This window comes from Populus nigra, chromosome 12 (assembly GCF_951802175.1).
Source record: "Populus nigra chromosome 12, ddPopNigr1.1, whole genome shotgun sequence".
Taxonomy (NCBI): Eukaryota; Viridiplantae; Streptophyta; class Magnoliopsida; order Malpighiales; family Salicaceae; genus Populus; species Populus nigra.
In genome coordinates, this window is record NC_084863.1 from 11,518,500 (window position 1) to 11,532,823 (window position 14,324).

The 14,324-nt window shown below is 28.8% G+C and overlaps 1 protein-coding gene across 1 annotated transcript; it reads left to right on the top strand.

Annotated features, from left to right (window-relative positions):
* Positions 1-9,593: 9,593 nt before the first annotated feature.
* Positions 9,594-11,310, top strand: LOC133670178 (eugenol synthase 1-like). The gene is made up of 5 exons (XM_062090684.1): positions 9,594-9,886; positions 10,018-10,152; positions 10,262-10,490; positions 10,598-10,801; positions 10,985-11,310. The coding sequence occupies exons 1-5, from the start codon at positions 9,698-9,700 to the stop codon at positions 11,182-11,184; spliced, it is 957 nt and encodes a 318-aa protein (XP_061946668.1). The 5' UTR covers positions 9,594-9,697; the 3' UTR covers positions 11,185-11,310.
* Positions 11,311-14,324: the final 3,014 nt, after the last annotated feature.

Here is a 14,324-nt window from a genome sequence, read left to right on the forward strand (position 1 = left end):
ACAAAATTAATAATAAATTAAAACTTTTCAGGGTTTCACTGTGCAAGTCTACCGTAAAACGTTGAGCAGTTTTTTTCTTTTTCTTTTTCTTTTTGTTTTGTATGCCTTATGGGTTTGTTTTTTTTTTTTTCTTTTTTCTGTGTGTATTTTTCTTTTAATGAATTTTTTTCTTTAATTTAGTTTGTTAATGTTAATTTTTTTATTTAGTTATCAGAATTTCATAACACGGATCCCAAGTTTGACGGGTTAACCTGATTTGACGAGTTAACCTGAATTTTTTTTCTTTTTAATTAATAACATATATTAAAATTGTTCAGTGTTTCACCATGCAGTCCACAGTGAAACGCTAAGCTGTTTTTTTTTTCATTTTTAATTTTTTTCTATTTTATTTATTTTATTTATTTTATTTTTTTGCTTTTTATGCCTTTATGGTTTTTTTTTTTTTTGCTTTTTTTCTTTGTGTTTTTTTTCTTTTAATGATTTTTTTTGTTTAATTTAGTTCGTTAATGTTAATTTTTTTTAGTTATCAGACTTTCATGACACTGATCCCGGGTTTGACGGATTAACCTGGTTTAACGAGTTAACCTGGAATTTTTTTTTTGCTTTTTTTAAAGTTTGACGAGTTGACCCGGAATTTGTTTTTTGCTTTTATTCTTTTTAATTAATTTTTTTTCATGTTTAGTTTTTTAATGTTAAATTTATTTCTATTTAATTATCAGACTTTCATGACACATATCCCGGGCTTGACGGGTTAACTCGTCAATTTTTTTTCTATTTAGTTATCAAACTTTTATGACGCGAATCTTAGGTCTGATGGGTTAACCTGGTTTGAAGGGTTAACCCAGTTAATTCAGATTTTTTTCTTTTTCTTCATTAGTTTTTTTTCTTCATGTTAGTTTTTTTTTCTTTGTTTTTTTTAATTAATCTATTTAATTATCACACTTTTATGACACGACCTTACAGTCAGACCTAGATTCAAGACTCTTGGGTCCGGTATTGTAGTCAGACTCACTTAAACTTGAGTCATATAAGTTTAATATTATTATTAATATTATAAATATTACTCGTGGGTCAAGAGTTGCAGCTAAACCAAAGGCTGTTGGGCATATCTTTGCAGAAAGACCCAACACTCTTAGATCTTAGCCTTTTTTATATTTTTTATGCAAGAAAAAAATTTTAACCCGTGGTGTGTGCCTTTGTTTTTTTCTCTCTTTTTCTTTTTAGGCCTTTTACTGTGGATTGCACAATACAGTTCACAGTGAAAAAACTGATGCCTTTAGTTTTTTTTGTCTTTTTTTAATTATTTTTTTAATTTAGTTTCTTAATATTAAATTTTATTTATTTAATTATCAGACTTTCATGACATGGATCCCAAGTTTGACGGGTTAACCCAATTTATTCATATTTTTTTTCTTTTTCTTCATTAATTTTTTTCCTCCTGTAGGTTTTTTTTCTCTTCGCTTTTTCCTTTTTAATTAATCTTTTTTTTTAATTTATTTCATTAATAATAAATCATTTTTCTATTGAGTTATCACACTTTCATGACACGAATTCCAGGTTTGACCGGTTAACCAGGTTGATTCATATTATTTTCTTTTTCCTCATTAGTTTTGTTCTTCCGATTTCATCTTTTAATATTGTATGCAATTCACAGTGAAAAGGCTAAAGCATTTAGTTTTTTTTTTTTTGCTTTTTTTATGCCTTTCACTGTGGACTGCACAGTGCAGTCCACGATAAAAAGGCTGATGCCTTCTTTTTTTTCTTTTTAATTAATTTTTTTATTTAGTTTGTTGATATTAAATTTTTTTCTATTTAGTTGTCAGACTTTCATGATACGGATCTCAAGTTTGACGGTTTAACCCACTTAATTTAGATTTTTTTTCTTTTTCTTCATTAGTTTTTTTCTTCTTATAAGTTTTTCTTCTTTTATTGTTTCTTTTTATTTAATATTTTTTATTTAATTTAGTTCATCAATATTAAATTTTTTTCTATTTAGTTATCGACTGTTGCCTTTAATTATTTTTTTTTTGTTTTTTTTGCTGTTTTTATGACTTTAACTATGGACTGCACACTGGAGTCCACAGTGAAAAAACTGATGCCTTTTTGTTTGTTTTTTTCCATGTTAATTAATTTTTTTCATTTAATTTAGTTTATTAATGTTTATTTTTTTCTATTTAGTTATCAAATTTTCATGACACGGATCCCAGGTTTGACGGGTTATCCCAGTTAATTTTGTGTTAACCCGTCAATTTTTTTTTCTATCTAGTTATCAAACTTTCACGACATGAATCCAAGGTTTAACGGGTTAACCTGGTTTGAAGGGTTAACCCAGTTAATTCATTTTTTTTTCTTTTTCTTCATTAATTGTTTTTCTTCCTTTTGGTTTTTTCTTTTAATTAATCTATTTAATTATTATACTTTTATGACACGACCTTACAGTCAGACCCACATCCAAGACTATTGGGTCTGGTATTGCAATCAGACCCACTTAAATTTAGGTCATGCTAGTTTAATATTATTATTAATATTATAAATATTACTTTTGGGTCAGGCGTTGCAGCCACACCCAAGACTCTTGGGTATAGCTTTGCAAAAAAACCTAATACTTTTAAATCTTAACTTTTTTTGATATTTTTTATGCAAAAACCATTGACCCGCTGCATCGCGCGGGTCATGTAACTAGTAAAACACTAAGAAAGCACAGCTCTTCAATCTCACAGCGAATCTACCTTATAAAAGTTGTAACAGAGAAACAAGGGAAAGCTGGAAAAACAACTATGGCAAAGGAAAACATCCTTTATTTAATATTCTAAATTGCAATTCCATCCAAAAGTTACAAAACAAAGCAAACATAGGAGGATATTTGGTTACACCTTCCACCTTTTGAATTCTCAAGCCATCAAGCCTTAAAAATTTGATGTCTGATGAAAAATTGCATTAACTAATAATAAATAAAGGGAAAAAAACACTATCTACTCACTTTTCCATTCAAGGAAACCATCGTGTATTTGAATTGATTCAAATCTTTTTTTATTAGGGTTTGTATTTATGGGATTCAATCAATATATCCGATTTTTAAATGAAACAACTCAAAACTGCAATTCCTTGTTAAAGGAAGAGGGACCTGAGCGGGAGTGATTTTCGATAATGGGTTGACTCTGACTCGGGCTTGAACCATCCAAGACCCGCCCTTGATCATCTTTTGCTTTTCCAGATTTTTGCCCAGTTCATTTCCAAAAATAGGTTTGCTTTGGAGGTTTGAGGCTGTTAATGTAATTCTAAGGGTTTGTTTGGTGATTAAAGAATTTCGTTTCCTGTTTTTTTAATTTTTTAATTTAAATTTTAGGGCCATCAACTATTAAATTCATCTAAATACATAGATCTCTGAAGATGCCTCTTTAGATAATAATAATAATAATAATAATAATAATAATAATAATAAAATTACTCTAGATTGATGCTTAAAATATAAATGCAAGATACTTTTAACTAGGGATGATCATTTTCAGTTTGGTCTGGTTTTTATTTATAAAAACAATCAAACTAAAATTTTATAAAATACAAAAAATAAAACTAAAACCAAACTGAAACCAGTTCCAACTGACCGGTTTTGGTTCGTTATATTATATTAAAAACCAAAACCCAATCGACCAGTTTTGGTTTCGATTCAATTATTTTATATTAAAATTCAAAAACTATATTATTTTTTGGGTTTTTTTTGGACTTTCTGATGAATTTGATTTTAGTTCGGCTTGGTTTTTCTCAGTTTGATTTTTTTTATTTTGGTTTGGTTCGGTTGAAATTTTTCAATTTCATGCTTATAAAAAAGTAACCAATAAGAAAAGGATAGTGGATTCACGTACATAAGATTTTTAAATATTCTAATTGATTTAATTATTTTTTATATAATTTATTTATTTTAATTATTCTTTTTTACTTTTTAAATTTAATTAGTTTTTTTTTAACTTATTAAACATTAAAAAAAACCCTACTAATTTATGGTGGCAAAGAAATTCCTAGGCATGTAAAGACTTGCACCCTGCCCTCGCACAAATAATGGGACCTCCTATGAAAATTATTAATGAATCTCACCATAATAATACAATTTCTGACATTTTTGTCAGCTTTTTTTGAAAGTCTAACTGTCATGGGCTCCTCTACGTTCGTACTGTGTTAAATAGAAATCCAAAAGTTAGCTAACGTTTTTTTTTTTAATTAGCATGGGTGTCCGGGCTAACTTGCACACATCTCAACTAATCCTACGGATCCTGAAGTTAACGACCATGTAAGTCTCCAGTGACTCTGAAATTTATGGAACTCAGAACTGGTAATTTCTAGGAAACAAACTCAAGACCTGACCAATTAAATTATATCCTTTAAGATTACAGTTCTCGTTTTATTTTTCATAGAAAGAGAAGTTTCATTGGAATATAAGGGGAAGAAGAACAATGCAGTAAAGGAGGAAGAGAGTTCCTTTGTGTGTGTTTGAAAGAATATAAACAAAATTAATAATAAATTAAAACTTTTCAGGGTTTCACTGTGCAAGTCTACCGTAAAACGTTGAGCAGTTTTTTTCTTTTTCTTTTTCTTTTTGTTTTGTATGCCTTATGGGTTTGTTTGTTTTTTTTTCTTTTTTCTGTGTGTATTTTTCTTTTAATGAATTTTTTTCTTTAATTTAGTTTGTTAATGTTAATTTTTTTATTTAGTTATCAGAATTTCATAACACGGATCCCAAGTTTGACGGGTTAACCTGATTTGACGAGTTAACCTGAATTTTTTTTCTTTTTAATTAATAACATATATTAAAATTGTTCAGTGTTTCACCATGCAGTCCACAGTGAAACGCTAAGCTGTTTTTTTTTTCATTTTTAATTTTTTTCTATTTTATTTATTTTATTTATTTTATTTTTTTGCTTTTTATGCCTTTATGGTTTTTTTTTTTTTTGCTTTTTTTCTTTGTGTTTTTTTTCTTTTAATGATTTTTTTTGTTTAATTTAGTTCGTTAATGTTAATTTTTTTTTAGTTATCAGACTTTCATGACACTGATCCCGGGTTTGACGGATTAACCTGGTTTAACGAGTTAACCTGGAATTTTTTTTTTGCTTTTTTTAAAGTTTGACGAGTTGACCCGGAATTTGTTTTTTGCTTTTATTCTTTTTAATTAATTTTTTTTCATGTTTAGTTTTTGAATGTTAAATTTATTTCTATTTAATTATCAGACTTTCATGACACATATCCCGGGCTTGACGGGTTAACTCGTCAATTTTTTTTCTATTTAGTTATCAAACTTTTATGACGCGAATCTTAGGTCTGATGGGTTAACCTGGTTTGAAGGGTTAACCCAGTTAATTCAGATTTTTTTCTTTTTCTTCATTAGTTTTTTTTCTTCATGTTAGTTTTTTTTTCTTTGTTTTTTTTAATTAATCTATTTAATTATCACACTTTTATGACACGACCTTACAGTCAGACCTAGATTCAAGACTCTTGGGTCCGGTATTGTAGTCAGACTCACTTAAACTTGAGTCATATAAGTTTAATATTATTATTAATATTATAAATATTACTCGTGGGTCAAGAGTTGCAGCTAAACCAAAGGCTGTTGGGCATATCTTTGCAGAAAGACCCAACACTCTTAGATCTTAGCCTTTTTTATATTTTTTATGCAAGAAAAAAATTTTAACCCGTGGTGTGTGCCTTTGTTTTTTTCTCTCTTTTTCTTTTTAGGCCTTTTACTGTGGATTGCACAATACAGTTCACAGTGAAAAAACTGATGCCTTTAGTTTTTTTTGTCTTTTTTTAATTATTTTTTTAATTTAGTTTCTTAATATTAAATTTTATTTATTTAATTATCAGACTTTCATGACATGGATCCCAAGTTTGACGGGTTAACCCAATTTATTCATATTTTTTTTCTTTTTCTTCATTAATTTTTTTCCTCCTGTAGGTTTTTTTTCTCTTCGCTTTTTCCTTTTTAATTAATCTTTTTTTTTAATTTATTTCATTAATAATAAATCATTTTTCTATTGAGTTATCACACTTTCATGACACGAATTCCAGGTTTGACCGGTTAACCAGGTTGATTCATATTATTTTCTTTTTCCTCATTAGTTTTGTTCTTCCGATTTCATCTTTTAATATTGTATGCAATTCACAGTGAAAAGGCTAAAGCATTTAGTTTTTTTTTTTTTGCTTTTTTTATGCCTTTCACTGTGGACTGCACAGTGCAGTCCACGATAAAAAGGCTGATGCCTTCTTTTTTTTCTTTTTAATTAATTTTTTTATTTAGTTTGTTGATATTAAATTTTTTTCTATTTAGTTGTCAGACTTTCATGATACGGATCTCAAGTTTGACGGTTTAACCCACTTAATTTAGATTTTTTTTCTTTTTCTTCATTAGTTTTTTTCTTCTTATAAGTTTTTCTTCTTTTATTGTTTCTTTTTATTTAATATTTTTTATTTAATTTAGTTCATCAATATTAAATTTTTTTCTATTTAGTTATCGACTGTTGCCTTTAATTATTTTTTTTTTGTTTTTTTTGCTGTTTTTATGACTTTAACTATGGACTGCACACTGGAGTCCACAGTGAAAAAACTGATGCCTTTTTGTTTGTTTTTTTCCATGTTAATTAATTTTTTTCATTTAATTTAGTTTATTAATGTTTATTTTTTTCTATTTAGTTATCAAATTTTCATGACACGGATCCCAGGTTTGACGGGTTATCCCAGTTAATTTTGTGTTAACCCGTCAATTTTTTTTTCTATCTAGTTATCAAACTTTCACGACATGAATCCAAGGTTTAACGGGTTAACCTGGTTTGAAGGGTTAACCCAGTTAATTCATTTTTTTTTCTTTTTCTTCATTAATTGTTTTTCTTCCTTTTGGTTTTTTCTTTTAATTAATCTATTTAATTATTATACTTTTATGACACGACCTTACAGTCAGACCCACATCCAAGACTATTGGGTCTGGTATTGCAATCAGACCCACTTAAATTTAGGTCATGCTAGTTTAATATTATTATTAATATTATAAATATTACTTTTGGGTCAGGCGTTGCAGCCACACCCAAGACTCTTGGGTATAGCTTTGCAAAAAAACCTAATACTTTTAAATCTTAACTTTTTTTGATATTTTTTATGCAAAAACCATTGACCCGCTGCATCGCGCGGGTCATGTAACTAGTAAAACACTAAGAAAGCACAGCTCTTCAATCTCACAGCGAATCTACCTTATAAAAGTTGTAACAGAGAAACAAGGGAAAGCTGGAAAAACAACTATGGCAAAGGAAAACATCCTTTATTTAATATTCTAAATTGCAATTCCATCCAAAAGTTACAAAACAAAGCAAACATAGGAGGATATTTGGTTACACCTTCCACCTTTTGAATTCTCAAGCCATCAAGCCTTAAAAATTTGATGTCTGATGAAAAATTGCATTAACTAATAATAAATAAAGGGAAAAAAACACTATCTACTCACTTTTCCATTCAAGGAAACCATCGTGTATTTGAATTGATTCAAATCTTTTTTTATTAGGGTTTGTATTTATGGGATTCAATCAATATATCCGATTTTTAAATGAAACAACTCAAAACTGCAATTCCTTGTTAAAGGAAGAGGGACCTGAGCGGGAGTGATTTTCGATAATGGGTTGACTCTGACTCGGGCTTGAACCATCCAAGACCCGCCCTTGATCATCTTTTGCTTTTCCAGATTTTTGCCCAGTTCATTTCCAAAAATAGGTTTGCTTTGGAGGTTTGAGGCTGTTAATGTAATTCTAAGGGTTTGTTTGGTGATTAAAGAATTTCGTTTCCTGTTTTTTTAATTTTTTAATTTAAATTTTAGGGCCATCAACTATTAAATTCATCTAAATACATAGATCTCTGAAGATGCCTCTTTAGATAATAATAATAATAATAATAATAATAATAATAATAATAATAATAAAATTACTCTAGATTGATACTTAAAATATAAATGCAAGATACTTTTAACTAGGGATGATCATTTTCAGTTTGGTCTGGTTTTTATTTATAAAAACAATCAAACTAAAATTTTATAAAATACAAAAAATAAAACTAAAACCAAACTGAAACCAGTTCCAACTGACCGGTTTTGGTTCGTTATATTATATTAAAAACCAAAACCCAATCGACCAGTTTTGGTTTCGATTCAATTATTTTATATTAAAATTCAAAAACTATATTATTTTTTGGGGTTTTTTTGGACTTTCTGATGAATTTGATTTTAGTTCGGCTTGGTTTTTTTCAGTTTGATTTTTTTTTTTTTGGTTTGGTTCGGTTGAAATTTTTCAATTTCATGCTTATAAAAAAGTAACCAATAAGAAAAGGATAGTGGATTCACGTACATAAGATTTTTAAATATTCTAATTGATTTAATTATTTTTTTATATAATTTATTTATTTTAATTATTCTTTTTTACTTTTTCAATTTAATTAGTTTTTTTTACTTATTAAGCATTAAAAAAAAACCTACTAATTTATGGTGGCAAAGAAATTCTTAGGCATGTAAAGACTTGCACCCTGCCCTCGCACAAATAATGGGACCTCCTATGAAAATTATTAATGAATCTCACCATAATAATACAATTTCTGACATTTTTGTCAGCTTTTTTTGAAAGTCTAACTGTCATGGGCTCCTCTACGTTCGTATTGTGTTGTCATTCATGTTTTGGACTATATAAACATGAAAGCTTCTTTTATTTATTTATTTATTTATTATTATTATTATTAAACGTGTTTTGGAAGTGATTTTTAATATTTTAATTGACTCGATATTCTAAATTCTACATCAGACAGACCATCAAGTAATTGTGGTACTTGTGATTTAGATTTTTAACTTCATCGTATCCTTCAGACTAACATGTTTCTATAGTTTAGACTCTTTATTATTGTGTATTAAAATGCTTGAATTTAATTAAAAAAAATTACTTTGGCATTTATATTTTATTTTTTCATATAAAAAAGATTTTTGAATTTATTGTTTTTTAGTCATCGTATTTTAGAGTAAATATAATTTAGCCCTTGACTTAATTTTCTTAATTGAGTCCCTGCTTGTCAAATTATAAACTTGATTAAAATTAATGTAATAAATTAAATGTGTTGATGAATAAGGTAAGAGTTAAAAGAATTTAAATAGGTATATATATCCATTATCATACATCTATTATGGTAATTTTTCTTTTATCTTCTTTCTCATAAAAAAAATAAAACTATTTCCTTGCTTTTAACCTAAAAACAGTTGAGATAAAAAAAAATAAAATAAAAGAAGGAAAAACAACTCGTAGCAAATTTATGGTATAAGATCTATCCCAAAATAATACTCATTCCTTGAACTCCTTGATAATTTTATTGGACTGGATTAATTGATCATGAATGTGCATGATTATTTATTATGATTATTCTTGATATTAATGATTTTTTTAATAATAACATTTATTTATTTTGATAATTTTGACAAAGTTTACTATTTGATAATTTGATATTTGTTTTTAATAATAACTTAATTGTTAGGGGCAGGATGATATTTATTGTAAAATAAAATGACAAAAAGACTTTGTGGGTCTTTTCAACACAAAATTAAGAGCAGAGGGGTGTATGACGACACCAACCTGAGGTCAATTTTCTGCTCTATAAATTATCTAGCTAGTTGTGGTTGCTGAGAGAGCAATTAGCCATGGAGAATGAGATGAGCAAGATCCTCATATTTGGGGGAACTGGCTACTTAGGCAAGTTTATGGTGAAAGCAAGTGTTTCAATGGGTCACCAAACTTACGTATATGCTCGTCCCATCACCACTCAATCTTCTCCTGCTAAAATAGGCATCCGCGAGGAATTCCAAGCCATGGGGGTCACCATTGTTCAAGTATCTATTGATTAATCTAATTACCCCTTCGTTTTCTAATTTACCAGCATTCATCATGATTACCCTTCACTCTACATGTACCTGTTCAAAAGAATGACGTTATATAACTAAACAGTTTTCAAGTGTTGCAGGGAGAATTCGATGAGCAGGAGAAACTTGTATCGGTTCTTCGTCATGTGGATGTAGTAATCTCCACAGTAGCTTACCCTCAGGTTCTCGACCAACTCAAAATCATAGAAGCCATAAAAGTTGCTGGTAATATAAAGGTATATATCCTCTTGTTAAAGTACAACAATTTGGAGAATGTTATATATAGTTATGTGCATGTGTGGTGGGCTAGCTAAGCTTATTCATGTAATTTTCTGTGCATTCTAGAGGTTCTTTCCGTCAGACTTTGGAGTTGAAGAGGACAGAGTGACTCCCTTGCCCCCATTTGAAGCTTTCCTTGAGAAGAAGAGGAAGATTAGAAGGGCCACAGAGGAAGCCGGAATCCCTTACACTTTTGTGTCAGCAAATTGCTTTGGTGCATATTTTGTCAATTACTTGCTTCGTCCACATGAGCAACCTAAAGATATCTCTGTCTATGGCTCTGGTGAAGCTAAGGGTACGAAAACATCTATTCCATTCATTCATTATCGTCATTGTGTAAATAAAAATCCAAATTTACTGTACACGTACACTACATCAGTATCTATATATTATGTTTAACAGCGGTGATAAACTATGAAGAAGATATAGCCATGTACACCATCAAAATAGCTGATGACCCCGAAACATGCAATCGAGTTGTAATCTATCGGCCGCAGAAGAACATTGTAACTCAGCTTGAACTTATTTCCCTTTGGGAGAAGAAGACTGGAAAGACATTTAATAGGATTTACGTCCCTGAGGATGAGATAGTGAAGCTCTCTGAGAGTAAGAAATATCTGTTGACTCGTTATTTTTTAATATTTGATATACTTTGGCTTCTTGCCCTTTTCATTTGATTAATGGGATTCTTCCATTCTATATAATTTTTTTTTTATCCCAAACTACATTTTCAGGTGATTTCTTTTCACCTTTTCAAAGCATTTGACTTCTTGCTAACATCTGTTGCAGCCCTTCCACATCCACAAAATATTCCAGTTTCTATTCTTCACAGTTTGTTCGTGAAGGGTGACATGATGGGGTTTGAACTGGGAGAGGATGACTTGGAGGCTTCTAGGCTATATCCAGACCTGGAATTTAGAACAGTTGATCAACTTCTTGATATTTTTCTCACTAGCCCTCCAGATCCTGCAGCTGCTGCTTTTGAATGAGTTTTATGATCTGTGATTTCCATGTATTGAATTTTGTTAAACTCAACTGAGTACATGAGTACATGATCCGAGTTAAATGTTTGATTGGTTAACTTTAATTAATTTAGAATCGAAATTTATAATTTATTTAAATTATATAAATAATTCTTAATTTATTTAATTAAATACATGAAAAAAAATTAATTTGCAATTGAAATTTCTTTATGTCAAAAAAACATGCAAAAAATTGATGTATTAAAAAAAAAAAAAAAAACTTATGCGACCAGCGACAAAACCTAGGTTAGATAGCTAGTACATACATATATCACATAAATGAATGCTAGTATTCACAGTTACAATTTACGGCTAAAAAAAACTAGTAAGGGTCAGAGTTTACTATGCAAACACTTACACTGACTAGGGCATCTCATTCATCTTGCCTAATGAAATGATTATTTTACCATTCTAAAATAAAATCAAATAACTTTTTTTAAGAAGTAATATGGTTTTTTTAACAGTATCAATTTATCATTACCAAATTAATCGGGCATCCTAATCATCCCACTTTTTCATTACATAATAAAATTACTAAATAACCCTTAAAAGCAAAGTTTATTTAACTTGTTTTTAGAGACTTTACAAATTTTCATTTTAATTTGAAAATTAAAAAGATTAAATTACCCTTTAAACCAAACTTTGTTAGGCTTGCATCTATAGGCTTTTTATCATTTTATTCTAGTTTTATATATAATTATAAAGATCATTCAGTATTTAAAAAATATAAACTATTATTTTAAAATAAAAGTTATTAATGCATATGTGGGATGTACTAGCATATGAAAGGTGATCGCACTTTTCGGGCAATGCATGCAGTGCCTCTTGACAGTCAACAATAATCAACCATCATGTCTTCTAGAGGGTCAAGTGGTAGTGCATGTACGATGGTGATTCGAGATGGTTTGGTGATAATTGAGTTTTTTCCTCCCTCTCTTTTCTCTCTCCCCTCCTCGGGAATAGCGCTAGCTAGAATTTAAAGTTATCCTTATTTTTTTTATTTCAATTGTAGTCCTCATTCTTTTTATTGCTTTTTATTTGTTTTGAATATTTTTTATACTAATTTTATTTTTCAATTTCATCCATTAACATTCAGTTTTATTTTATTTATACATCAAATTTGGTTTTCATTCTTTAGATTGCTATTTTATATATATGTGTGTGTACGCGCTTTTCTTAATTAATGTTTTTTCAGATTTCTTCTCTCATCATTTTATTTTTATATCAAATTCAATCCTTATTTTTTAAATTATTTTTTTTCTTTGGTTTTTTTTTTAAAAAAAGTGTTCTTTTTTCAATTTCATCAATTAGCTTTAGTTGGTTGAGAATTGAGCTTCGCAATTGTTTGTGGTGCAATGATCTCGGTTGATAACCTGGTCACGAGTATGAAATGTTAAACTGAATCGATATTGGTCTTTTTTTTTATATTGACTTTGATTTTCAATTTCATCCTTCAACATTGAGTTTATTAAATATTAATTTTATTTATTTATTTATTTTTCTTTCTTTATGGATAACCCGACCTCACGATCCGGTCGCAAATTTTCCATGTTAACTCGAATTGGCACGAGCTTTTACATTATTTTATTTTTATGTCAAATTTAGTGTTCATTCTTTTAATTGTTTTTTTTCTTTTTTGCTTTGGATCCTTTTTTATAAATTGATTTTCTTTTTTCAATTTCTTTGTACAAAGCAAAAGTACCAACCTTTCCGCTAGACCATAAACCAATATTGAGCACTAACCTCTTCACAATGCTATTCATTTATTTGCACTCATCATGATTCGCTTTTCATTATTACTTTACACATCATGAGGTATCTGCAATATTATTCTCTATACTACATGCGGTAAGATGACATGAACAAGGTCGAAAAATACCTTTAGTCATCAAGTAAAACACTCAAGCAAAGCCAGGCAAGTGAAATCCATTCATAACACATATTGCTCCTGCTCATTTTTCTACTAACTTTTCTCTTACTTCTTATATTATTTCTCTTTTAATATATTATTTTTTTCTTTACATTTGCCAAATCAAATATCGGAGGGTCTTATATTCCAATAGGGTATTTGTTTTATAAGAATAACCAAGCCTAAAGACACCCTACATCCAAACCCACATGCTTCAACCTAAGACACAACTATAGAAAGCCTAATCTAATCCTAAAATTTTCATGATTTCATCCATTATCAGTGATTACTATGCAAATAGTTATTTTTTCTCATAAATAAAGTAGTATGGGCCAAAGCATTCCTACTAATATCACCACATTTACCAAGAGTTAAACCATGATATGAATAATGCTGCTTATTTTAGCCTTGAGGTTCTTCTTTAGAACATCATGATACTAAAATGTTTGTTTGGTTCTCAAACAAAGTGTTTTGATACTAAACTAATAAGTAAGATCATCCATGAGTAAGATCATCTATAATCAAGTACAATTTGTTTTTTCCACATGGATTCTTTGTATGAAGTATAAAGGAGTGAAATGTTACTTTTTATTCATCTTTGTTATATAGCACCAACAGGGAATAATAAAGGCAAACATTAGGGAAAAAGAAAGGAAAAAAGAAAGGAAAAAAAGGCAGACATAACACATTAAAACTAAAAAAATCATAATAGAAAAAGAAAAGAAAAACATGAACCAAAAAGAGACCCTGATCTGCGAAAGAGACCGCTAACATAATAAAAGAAACAAAACCATATGATCAAATAATGAATAGAGAAACAATAATTGAAGACACAATCAAATGAAACCTAAGGTTGTGATAGACTAGGTACAAGACAATATTGAAAAGGAAGCATAAAAAAAGACAACAAAAAAAAGTAAAAGAAAAAGACATCAATAATACTTACTTATAAGAGAAAAGGCAACAAACTAAAGGAAGAGTTACAGACAACATATAACATGACCCACAAGCAATTATCCTATGAAAAAAGAAGAAAATGGTAAAAACAAGTGGAAAACAACTAAGGAAAAGTACTAAAGACTAAAAAAAGGAAATAAACCACTAATAAATGACAATAACAAAATTAATCTATACCATAATTGAACAAACATAAAAACAAATGTCAAAGAACTAGACCTTAAACTTATTAAACAATTGA